At 43.2% G+C, this 10,567-nt stretch overlaps 1 protein-coding gene across 1 annotated transcript in view; it reads right to left on the bottom strand.

Annotated features, from left to right (window-relative positions):
• CACNA2D4 (calcium voltage-gated channel auxiliary subunit alpha2delta 4) overlaps positions 1-10,567 on the bottom strand; it is a 185,464-nt gene that overhangs the window by 84,560 nt on the left and 90,337 nt on the right. The window contains exons 23-25 of the mRNA XM_025198807.1: positions 9,411-9,508; positions 3,001-3,094; positions 610-709 (exon numbers count right to left, since the gene is read on the bottom strand). Of these exons, the coding sequence (XP_025054592.1) occupies positions 610-709; positions 3,001-3,094; positions 9,411-9,508 (292 nt within the window). The remainder of the gene's footprint in view (positions 1-609; positions 710-3,000; positions 3,095-9,410; positions 9,509-10,567) is intronic.

Genomic DNA, 10,567 nt, shown 5'->3' with positions numbered 1-10,567 from the left:
TTTTTTTTTTTTTAAAGCAGGGAGCTGGGGCTGGGTGGGGCACCCATTGAGGGAGCTGGGAAAGTGGGTGGGGGATGGGCCTGTTTGATTTGGAGATTTGATCAATTTGGTGGCAGCCAAACCTCCAAATCAGATTCAGCCAAATTGATTCAGGACAGTGATTTGAATCACTGAATCGAATCACTGTCCCCCAAATCGGTCGAATCCGAAGCGAACACTAGCCACTTTGAACAGGCCTAATACGCAATTCTGAGTTGGAATGCGGACTGGAAGCTGATGAACACTCCTGAATGGGGCCAGAGGGTCTCTTGTGTCTGAAGAGGTCTTCTCTATTTCCTGACTAGGACTTTGGAATGATCAAAGGAAGGATTACAAACCTCTCAGAATATTCACTCTACCTTTTATAGTGAAACCAGTGCCATTGTGGAATGAGATTTTGCCATATACCCAAAACAACCAAAGAAGGAGCCCCTCCCTTCCCAACACAGTGGACTGACCTGCCCCACCAAGCTCTCATAGTTTCCCATTCCATTCCCTGTCAACCTGAATACAGTTCTAGTTTCTTAGAGACTAAAAGAAACTCCTCAGTGAACTTGAAATTGCTAGGACTTGCCTGTCAGAGCGTTTCTCAGATCCCACGTACAAGATGTTCCTGATGAGGCCAGCCCGGGTGCCCAGAAACGCCACTTCGACTCCCTCATTGGTCTCACTATAGAATAGAGAGATATCACAGTGCAGAATCAGTTTCCAGAGCTAGAGCCAAGTCCGCGCTACTGCTGTGCTCTAAGGACCTTCCAAAATGGAAGTTCAGTGAGTAACATGTTGGAGTGGAAGGCTTCTTAATCAGCTGGGATTAAGTTCACGTATGGTATAGCACAGCACCTGTAATGGACTTACTCCAGCAACTGGAGCTGGCCTGTACCTCCAAACACCTGCAAATTGTATCATTCATTAGCATAATTACTGCATTATTCATTCTTGTATTCCCGCTGTCTTGATTTGTTCATTTTATGTCTTAACAAGCAGGACTTAAACTCTTCTACTGCCACAAGCCCAGTGCCAAGCTGGTGCATGTGTGGGACTCAGGGAGGGAGTAAAGTGATAGAGAGGTTTGTGTCCTGGTGCTTAAGCCAAACCCTAGGACTGAGCACAACTTCTTATCTGGGACAGACAGGTTAAAGGATTGGGAGGTATAAAGTAGCTGAGTGACTCTTAGAGACCATGGAGTCATGCGTGGCACAGGTGTAACATTGTTGTGAAGAACTTCACGTTGTGAATGGCCTACTGCTATGACTATTGAAGGTCAAAGATCCACCTGAGGCAAACAGCCAGCAAGCTAGTGTGGTTGTGGTGTGCCAGTTGCTACAGACAACAGCACACAACTAGTGATGTGGCTCATGTCACACCTGTCTGCCTTTAACACTCCAGAATGAATGATCAAGTACCCATCTACAGCTAGGGTCAGCCTTTAAATCAAATCCAGAGATGAACTCAAACTCCTGCTTCTGGAGCTGTAGCCAGGCACCATTACTGCTCTGTTACCAGGCTCTGGCACTAGGAACACGGTACTGTTTCTTTAGAAGAAGTTAATGTGAAGAACTGACAGCTTAAGCTGTGTCTACACTAGGATTTGTCAGCAAAAGTTTCCTGCTATTGCTGCCCATGGTTCAACTCCACCAATAGCAGGAGGAGGAGGAGCCCAAATGCATGCCAGCCTCCCACAACCACCAATGATTTTAACACAATATCAACTGACTGCTGAAGGCAGATCTGACGGACACAGTACGTGGGCATAGATATCTCAGGGGTAGGAATTATGGGAAAATCTGGCTTCCAAAAACCCCAGGGGCAGGCCAGGCACAGAAGATTTACGTTCCCTCTAAGTGCTGGCATCAGTAGTACATGCTTCTGCAAGTGTGCCTCAGCCCAAGTTCAAAAGCATCATCTACAGATGCGAGATGGTGGATCAGTTTCTATGGCCCATCATCCTTTAGCTTCACTGCTAATAAGACAGCCGACTAGCGTAGTATTTTTTGTGATAGTTCGATGGGAACTAGATTAAAGCCAATTCATTTTATATACAGTTGAAGGAACAGCTATCACAAAAGAACAAAGCTTGATCAGTACCATCCTGAGGAGACATTCAAACTCATGACCTTGAAGTGAAAGTCTGTATCCAATATCATTTCCCCATGCAGAAGACTCCTCGAAGGAGATTCATTTTGCCAAAATCCACTGCTGAGGGGGAGACTGATACCCAGTGTCTATTTCTATGGTCAGTTTAATGCTATACTACTTTCTTCTGAACAAGGGCAATGAAACTACAGGCAGTCCTCAACTTACAACATTTTGAGTTACAACATTTCGCACTTACAACGTTTATAAATTGACACCCTGTTTCAACTTTATGAGGTTGGTTTTGACTTTACAATGCTTGATCCAATGCAGCACCATGCCAGTGAGCAAGTTCGCTGCATCGCTCATCTCCCTGGAGAACATCTGTCCAAACTTCCTTGGACACTTTCTTTAAGAAAGCAGACAAGACTCCAGAAAAACCTGCAGCCAAGACACCTGAGAAGACTCCAGCCAAGAGCCCTTCAAAAAGTCCAACCAAGAGCCTTTCAAAAAGTCCAGCAAAGTCACCTCCAAGAAGTCCTTCTAAATCAATATGATTACATATACATTAATGTAGCTATATTACTCATTTATAATTGATTGAGTACAAAATTCTGGGGTAGTTTTGGTGAAAATAGGGGGTCAGGCCTTGGTTCAGGAACAAATCCCCCATTTATAACATTGTTTCTTATGAGAAAATTGGTTCCGAGTTGCAACGCTTCAACTTAAGATGTGGTTTTCAAGAACCAAATGTGTCATAAGACTGCCTGTATTCCTTCATATGAAGTAGAAACTTTTCATAATGAAAACAGGAAATCCTCTCTCAGCTCAAACAAGTGCATGAGATCTGATGAATTTCGAAGGAGGATCTTTATATACACTTACTCAGACATGTTGAGAGCCAAGGCTGTCCAATAGGCCTCCATGGGTGCAGTTACCACAGCATCAAATAGTAACTCCTGGACCAACTCCTCATCACCTGAGTATGAACATAATTATAGAAAACAGAGGAAAGTGGTCAGTACCATCCTTCTCCTTCCTAGATGTTCCTGAGAGCCAATTTGTGACAGATATCTCATGATTCAGTGGGTTTAGCATGGCATGGCCAAACAAACCACTCCCATAGACAGTCTAGTAGGAGTGAGTCAGAGTGTTCGGTGTCCAGGGCAGCTCATCATCACAGTGTCCCTAAGGAGCAGTAACCCAATGCTGAGGGTTCTGGTGGTCACTCATATTGCTCAGGACTCTGGTCACGCTTTACATTGCTTCAAAAGGCTGAGGGTTTACTCTGTCAGTCTGAAAGCTTCAGAATTGAGAGGCTGAGTGAACAAAACTCTTTCATGTGAATTATTTGCTTTGCCTCCCTTTTAGCTATGGCCTGAACAGGTGGCCTTGTTGGCCTCCTTGAATTTTAGCCTGGGTCTACTGTAGGTATGACTCTATCAACTTCACCTCACCCCATTCAAGCTGCTTTTACCAAAGCCTTTAAGACCTTCATGGATAAAATCTCAAGAGTCTGTGCTCTATTCCTGTGTTTTTTGACCTTTCTACTTTGCCTTGTCTACACAGGACTTTTAGAATGTGTAAGCTAGCACCTGACAGCACACCTCTTCACTCTGGTGTACGCAAAGTCTGTGTGCCCTGTTTTAGTCTTTTCTCCTCCACTCTCCAGAAGGATCTTACTGGCTCCATTCTTGGTCTTGATTTCTTTTTGCTCTAGTCACACAGCTTCATTCTTGTTTGACATTAGTGACTTATAAATCCACTTCTCCACTCCTGACTTTTTACTGTCTCCTACAACTGTACCTAAAGGCCTCATTACCTGCTTAAATTTAACATGGCCACAACTGACTCCACTGTCTCCTCTGCTGGGCAAGCTTGCAGGAAGATTGACTGTGGCATTCCCACAACAGCTTCATTTGAAGCCCTCAAGTCACTTACCTTCCCATCTCCTGGTTATAGGTTAACCTCCTGGTCTTCGCCTTTAAGGACCTTCACTATGCAGTCCCTCCCTATTTATCTTCTCTTGTTACCCTTCTGCCTCCCATGAAATATCAGACTCAAATACCCTTTGTCTATCTCAAAACACCAATAGGATTTCCTTACGCTAACTCTCAGACATAGAACTCAGTCTGAATTCATAAGTAAGGCTACCACCATCTTCTCTCTCAAATCTAGGGTGGATAAAAATCAACGATTTTTATTTAAAAATAAAAAAAATCAGATTTTTAAATTTAAATTAGATTTTTTAAAATGTAATTGTATTTTTCATTTTCATTGTTAAGATGCTTTTTAAAAAAAATAAACCTACATAAAGATAGTTTTAATTTAAGATATGCTAAAGCTCAAAGATATCATCATGGAAAAGGGATTATAATTTATAATTATAAACTATTTGAGACAATATATTAATGTAACCTTTTTAGGAAAGCTTTATAAATAGGGCATAACAGGCTACGGACTATACTAGGGGCCCAATGTTATGAGGTTCCCAGAGGCTCCTCTATAGATTAGTAAAGATTAAAGAAAATCACTCAACCCAACGGGACTCAGTGCTCAGTCTAGAAGATCCCATTCAATTTCTCTGTGATGCTTAGTTTCAGTTCTCAAACTGTGGATTTGTGTCTCCAGACATAACAGTCTTGTTAACAGCAGTGTATGAAGATGTGAGCTAACAGACCTGATTACCTACCCATCAGGCCTATTGTCTGTCTGCAAGTCTATGTACAAAGAATCAAGCCCTTGCCTCTCTCTAAAAGTGCAAAGTTTCAAGAAGTTACATGAATAGAGGATTGTTGGGGTTGGAGTAGATCTGGGCAAGGAGGAAGAGTCTGGAGATAAATGCAAGGCGGGAGGGGCAGTAGAATCAAAAGAAACATTTTGAGCATAATATTCCAGAAGTCTTGAGGAATAAGTTTCTGAGTATAGCCTCTCCATTAATTTGAAATCTAGTGAGGGAATGGTATGGTAGAAGGAAAAACCTATCATGGTAGCAGGCTTGCCAGGCTGTAAATGAGACCCTGTTTGGGAATATTTTAATGAAGTTCCTCTACCTGTGGGTAAGACAGGCATGCATACAAAATGCAAACAGTGCAACAAAGAAATGCAAGGCCTGGTTGCCTGAGTGAAACAACATCATGAGGAGTGCTCTTTCTCAGGAGGAAGCTGCTCTGAAGATGATGAATGGAACATGTCTGAATATGCAGGAGCTCCAGGTCAGTAAACTTTCTTATTTCATACTTCTTCCTTAAGGACTGCCTGTCTTCCCTGTCCCTAACTTTTGGGTGGACTTCTGGACTACTTGAATTCTCATAAAAATGTTTGAGCAAAAATATAGTTGTCACTTTATGGAACTATCATATTTTTAATGCAGTTGTGATATAAAATACTGGCAGAAATAGGCAGATCTTCCTTTTACAGTTATACTTCGAAAGTAGTACTGAGTGCAATGAATAATACTAAATTAGCAGTACTGTAACAACTGCACTGACTTCTTTTGTTCAGAATAATCCATCCTCAACATACAGGATTCTGACTATCCATATTCAACATCATCACTGTCTACAGTTTCAGAGTCATCTGTTAATGATACCAGTGTTCCAGTCAAATGTATGTCACATAGTATATCACATGTAACAAAAAGCAAAAACAATGTCCATCATCCAGAAGCAACAATAGATAAGTTTATAATAAGAAACAGCAGATTGCAACAATAAGTAATTCATGAAAAAATTGCTTGGGTTGTTTATGTAACAAACTCTCCTTTCTGTATGGTTGAGAACACACACTTCATTGACATGGTTCAGTCATTACGACCAGGATGCAGTCTACCCAACAGAGCAGATATTGCAGGCAAATTTCTGGATAAAGTAAGTGTATGAGAAAGAAATTGAACAATGTGCAAAAAGTCTAGAGGGGAAATTGTTAACCTTGAGTGGGGCAATGTCCACAATGATCCAGCAATATGTACTTGTGTGACAACAGAAGAAGGGACTGTCTACCTCACAGAAACAATTGATACATCAGGAAATATACACAGAGCAGAATACTTATAAGAAGTATCAGTAAAAGCTATACCAAACTGTGAAAAAAGGTAAAATATCTAGTACACAGCTTTGTCACCGACAATGCTGCAAAAGTATCAAAGATGAGAAGAAATCTAGAAGAGAGTGAAGAAAGCCCCAAACTAATAACACATGGCTGCAGGGCTCATTTGGTGTGCCTCTTAGCCAAAGACTTCAGTGCTCCAGAAATAAAGGCTAATGTTGAAATGGCAAAATACTTCCATAACAATCACTTCACAGCAGCTGCTTGGAAGAAAGCAGGAGGAACCAAACTAACTCTACCACAAGACTTGTGATGGAACTAAGTACTGGACTCATGGGTGACTGGTGCTGCCTTAGTCAGGGGAGGGGCACATGCCCCCCCTGTGACCAGTCCTGCTGACTGGGGGGTGGGGTCCCCCATGGCTGATCTTACCAACCGGTGGTGGGGGAAGACTCAGCATCCAATCCTGCCGACTGGCGGGGTGGGTCCCCTGCGGCTGATTTTGTTGCCTAATCCTGTGATGCCCGATTGCTGCAATCACTTCCAGGAGTGGCTGCAGCTGCTTCTGCAAGTGGCTGCAGTGATTGGCTGGCACTTGCAGGGGAGGCACCGGCGCTCCTGCCTGTCCCCACTAAGCGGTGAGTGTGGCCAGTCAGGCGGTGCACCAGCCCTCTCAGGGGATCACCACTGACTGGACTGTTTTGAGCAATGTATTGAGAACTGGCCTAAGCTGATGACAATTTGTGAACGAAATCATGACAAAATAGATGGAACTGTCATTAGCCAAAGTTCTCAACATTGGGCTACAGAGAAATGTAGAACATATGCAGATTATCCTGAAGACTATTTCTGTAGCCTTGAACAAAGTGCAGGGAAATCACTGTTTTATTGCTGATGCTGTTGAAATTTGGAAGGCACTGAGTGAGACCTTGAAAAGAGAAATATGCAATGACAGTTAAATTACAGGCATTAAAAAATGAATGGATCAAACACCATATCCAGCTCATTTTCTTGCCAATATTCTCAGTACTTGGTACCAGGGTCAATGCTTAACTACTGAAGAAGAGGAGTTGGCTATGACAAGGGCATCCAGCAATCATCCCTCCATAATACCAACTATAATAAATTTCAGGGCAAAGGGTGAACCATTCAAGACCTATGTTTGCTGATGAGGTTTTAAAGTAAGTCATACCAGTGAACTGGTGGTAGTCACATAAGCACCTGGATCCATCAGAGACTATTGAAATGATAATCTAGCTTTTAACAGAAGGTGTAGAAAGAATATTTTCTTTCTTTGCACTAATTCATTCTAAATTGTGAAATCACTTGGAAACTGAAAAAGCAGGAAAGCTTGTCTTTCTTTTCCTGCCTATGAATAAACAGGAAGAGGAGGGTGAAGACTGAGTTTGCTGCATTACCCAGTATTTTAAGTTTTTCATGTTGAACTGACTGAAAATATCTATTTAATTTTTGTTAAAAACACATTTCACATTTATAACTAAAATAGTTAAAAATTCAAAAACACATATACTTGTTTTGTTAAAATAATTATACATGTTTTCTGTTGAAGAGAAATATCCAAAATATGTAGGCTTGCTGTTTTAGTTAAATAAAACAATTTAAATGTCTTTTCTTTTTGGTGATGGTTGTTGTTGTCCACCTAATACAGTATGGCAAAAATATCCCCCAAATATCCATGATTAATCTAGTGATTAGAAATAATTCACCTCCCAATGACTTCACAAGTATCTGCTTCAGTTAGCTTTGGCAAATTAAATAACCAAATCATACTTCAGTTTTTTGATGTAGCTAAAAATTAATCTGTAAAAAAATCAAAATAAATTACTGCTTTAAAATGTATAGTGTGTACCTTCTAAAAATGAAACCTACATCCATCTCTGACTTGTGACTATATGCATTGTTATATCAAATAACAAGAATGCACTTTTTGTAGAAAACAATGATTAAATCGAGGCTTCCTGACCAGCGATTTAAATCACAATTTCAATCATGATTAAACTGATTTGATTTAAATCAGATCCACCCTGCTCAAATCTCTTCTTAAGACCCATTTCTGGTAAGTTTATCTGGTTCCCAGATTTACAGTTAGACTGGGGTTCAGGAAGTCAGGTGAGGATGAACAGCAAGAAGGAGAGAAAGGGTTTGAAAGAGCCCAAATAGGGGCAGCACGCTAATTAAAGCTGTGAGGGTTTGGAGAAATCAGCCTACCAGGGGGGTTCTAGGGTGAGTAGCAGGTGGGGACATCTGATTTAATTTGTTGACAGAATAAACCTACAATATAACTGGAGATGCTTGGAAACCTCAGCAAAACACCCAGCAAACACACTCAGGGGTGCAATAGCTAACTTATGTAAGTATATGCTCTATTTGTTACATTGTCCTCCCTCAGCCTTTTCCGTCCTCCTGTTTGTCACATTTGCTTATTTCAAAATTTGACTGTTAGTCCCCTAGAATATAGCTTGTACGAACAGGCATTCATTTCTCAGAAATGTCCACTGCTAGAAATCTTCCCAAGAGAGGGAACAGTTCAGATGTTCACCTTGCAGCTGCACTCTCTCCCTTGCTCCCTGTGCATTCCTCAGACCAAGGTCACCCTTGGCCTGGAGTGAGGAGAGGGAGCAGTGGGGCAATTCTCCCTACCCATTCCCCAGACTGGGTTATCCCCAGATGTGAGGAGCAGTGAGCAGCTGCTTCCCCACTCCCTGTCTACCTGACAATGTGCCCCCACCCATTCCCCAGACTGGGGATACCCTGCTCTCATGAAAGCTCAGCAGATACTGGCAGCTCAGATCCTTCATGATCAGGAGAAGTCAAACTGCAGAGAAATGCCCTCCACGATCTCCAGACAGAGGGGACTCTGGTCTGGGAAAGGCACAGGGGAAGCTACTGCTCAACTCCTCCTGATCACAGAGTTGCTGAGCAGAAGCATACAGGTGTGTTCATTCTAGCAGGAAAAACTCTCACAGGGGAGATCTTCCAGGTGCTAGCTTTCTCCTGAAGGGGGCATGTTTCCTCTGGGAGAAAGTGAATGAATGCCTGCAGACTGGCAATTTCTCTTGGGGGATCAGTGATTCTTCTGGTAGAAACATAATGCTTGGCTTTGTCTTTTATGCTGTGGTGTATAAGGCCTAATGTAATGAGGTACCAGCCATAAATGAGGTCTTCAGATGCTCCCTGCATGGGTAAAAGAACATGCCAACAGGTCACTTCAAGTTTTCAGCACTCACATTCCAGCTCTGTATCCTCTCCCTTGAGAAAGCGGATCACGGCTTGCAACTGGCTGAGCTTCCTGTGATCTGGATCAATATCTGTGATGCAGTAAATCCTGGGAGGGAGGGAAACAACATAGAGAATCACATTAGAACAAACACACCAGGGAAGTAACAAATCAGAAACAAAGTCTGACCTCCTCCTCTTAACACTTGCTAGTTCGAAGAGTTTTTTTGAAACTCAAACGTCAGGATGTCTCCAGACAACTCTATGAGTGCAGAGAGAACTGACAATTTTCTCCTGATTTGGCCCCGGAAAATGCTCTACAGCAGGGCTGTGCGAAATGTTGCCAGCAGTTTCATTTTGACACTGTTTCGACTCATTTTGAGCTCGTTTTGACCTCATCATACCAAGTGCTCGCATGCACCACCTTCAGCCTCTGTATGAGGCATGCAGGGAGTACTTGAGGGAGGAGCTGCTCATGGCAGGTCCCAGGTGGCCTTACACTTCAACTCAGACATCTGGAGCAGCTGGGTGGCGATCACACCTACCTCTCCCTCACAGGGCATCGGTGCGACCAGTCAGGCCATCAGTGGGCTCTCCTTCAAGCCGAGGTGATGGATGAGTCCCACACAGCAACAGAGATCATGGGGGCCATAAACCACTTGGTGCAGGGATGGGTCGCTGGGCAAGGTGAGTTCACCCGCGGGTTCACGGTCACCAACAATGGGGCCAATATGGACAAGGCTGTCCATGATGCCAACCTTGTTGGCATCCGCTGTGTGGCACACAAGCTGCACCTCATTGTCAGGGATGCCTTGGAGGGGGACAGGGCTGCTGGTGATGGTGCCAGCACCAGCAGCAAGCTCATTCTGAAATATAGGAAGGTGGCAAGCTACTTCCACTGGAGCATCAAAGGAGGCAAGATGCTGCAGGACAAACAGACAGAGCTACACATACTGCAGTACAAAATCATGCAGGATGTGGAGACTCAGTGGAACTCCACATACCTGATGCTCTGCAGGCTGGAGGAGCAACAGCAGGCCATCCATGAGATGGCTTTACTTGGGGAGATTGGGATCAGCGGCCCCCTGAACAGAGCTGAGTGGGATACCATGTCCCAGATCTTGGTGGTCCTCAAGCCCTTCCTTGAGGCCACCAAGACCCTCAGCAC

Source organism: Alligator sinensis, unplaced genomic scaffold (assembly GCF_000455745.1).
Source record: "Alligator sinensis unplaced genomic scaffold, ASM45574v1 scaffold87_1, whole genome shotgun sequence".
NCBI lineage: Eukaryota > Metazoa > Chordata > Crocodylia > Alligatoridae > Alligator > Alligator sinensis.
Note: the sequence above shows the minus strand (reverse complement) of the source record. Positions and strands in the feature narration are given on the sequence as shown.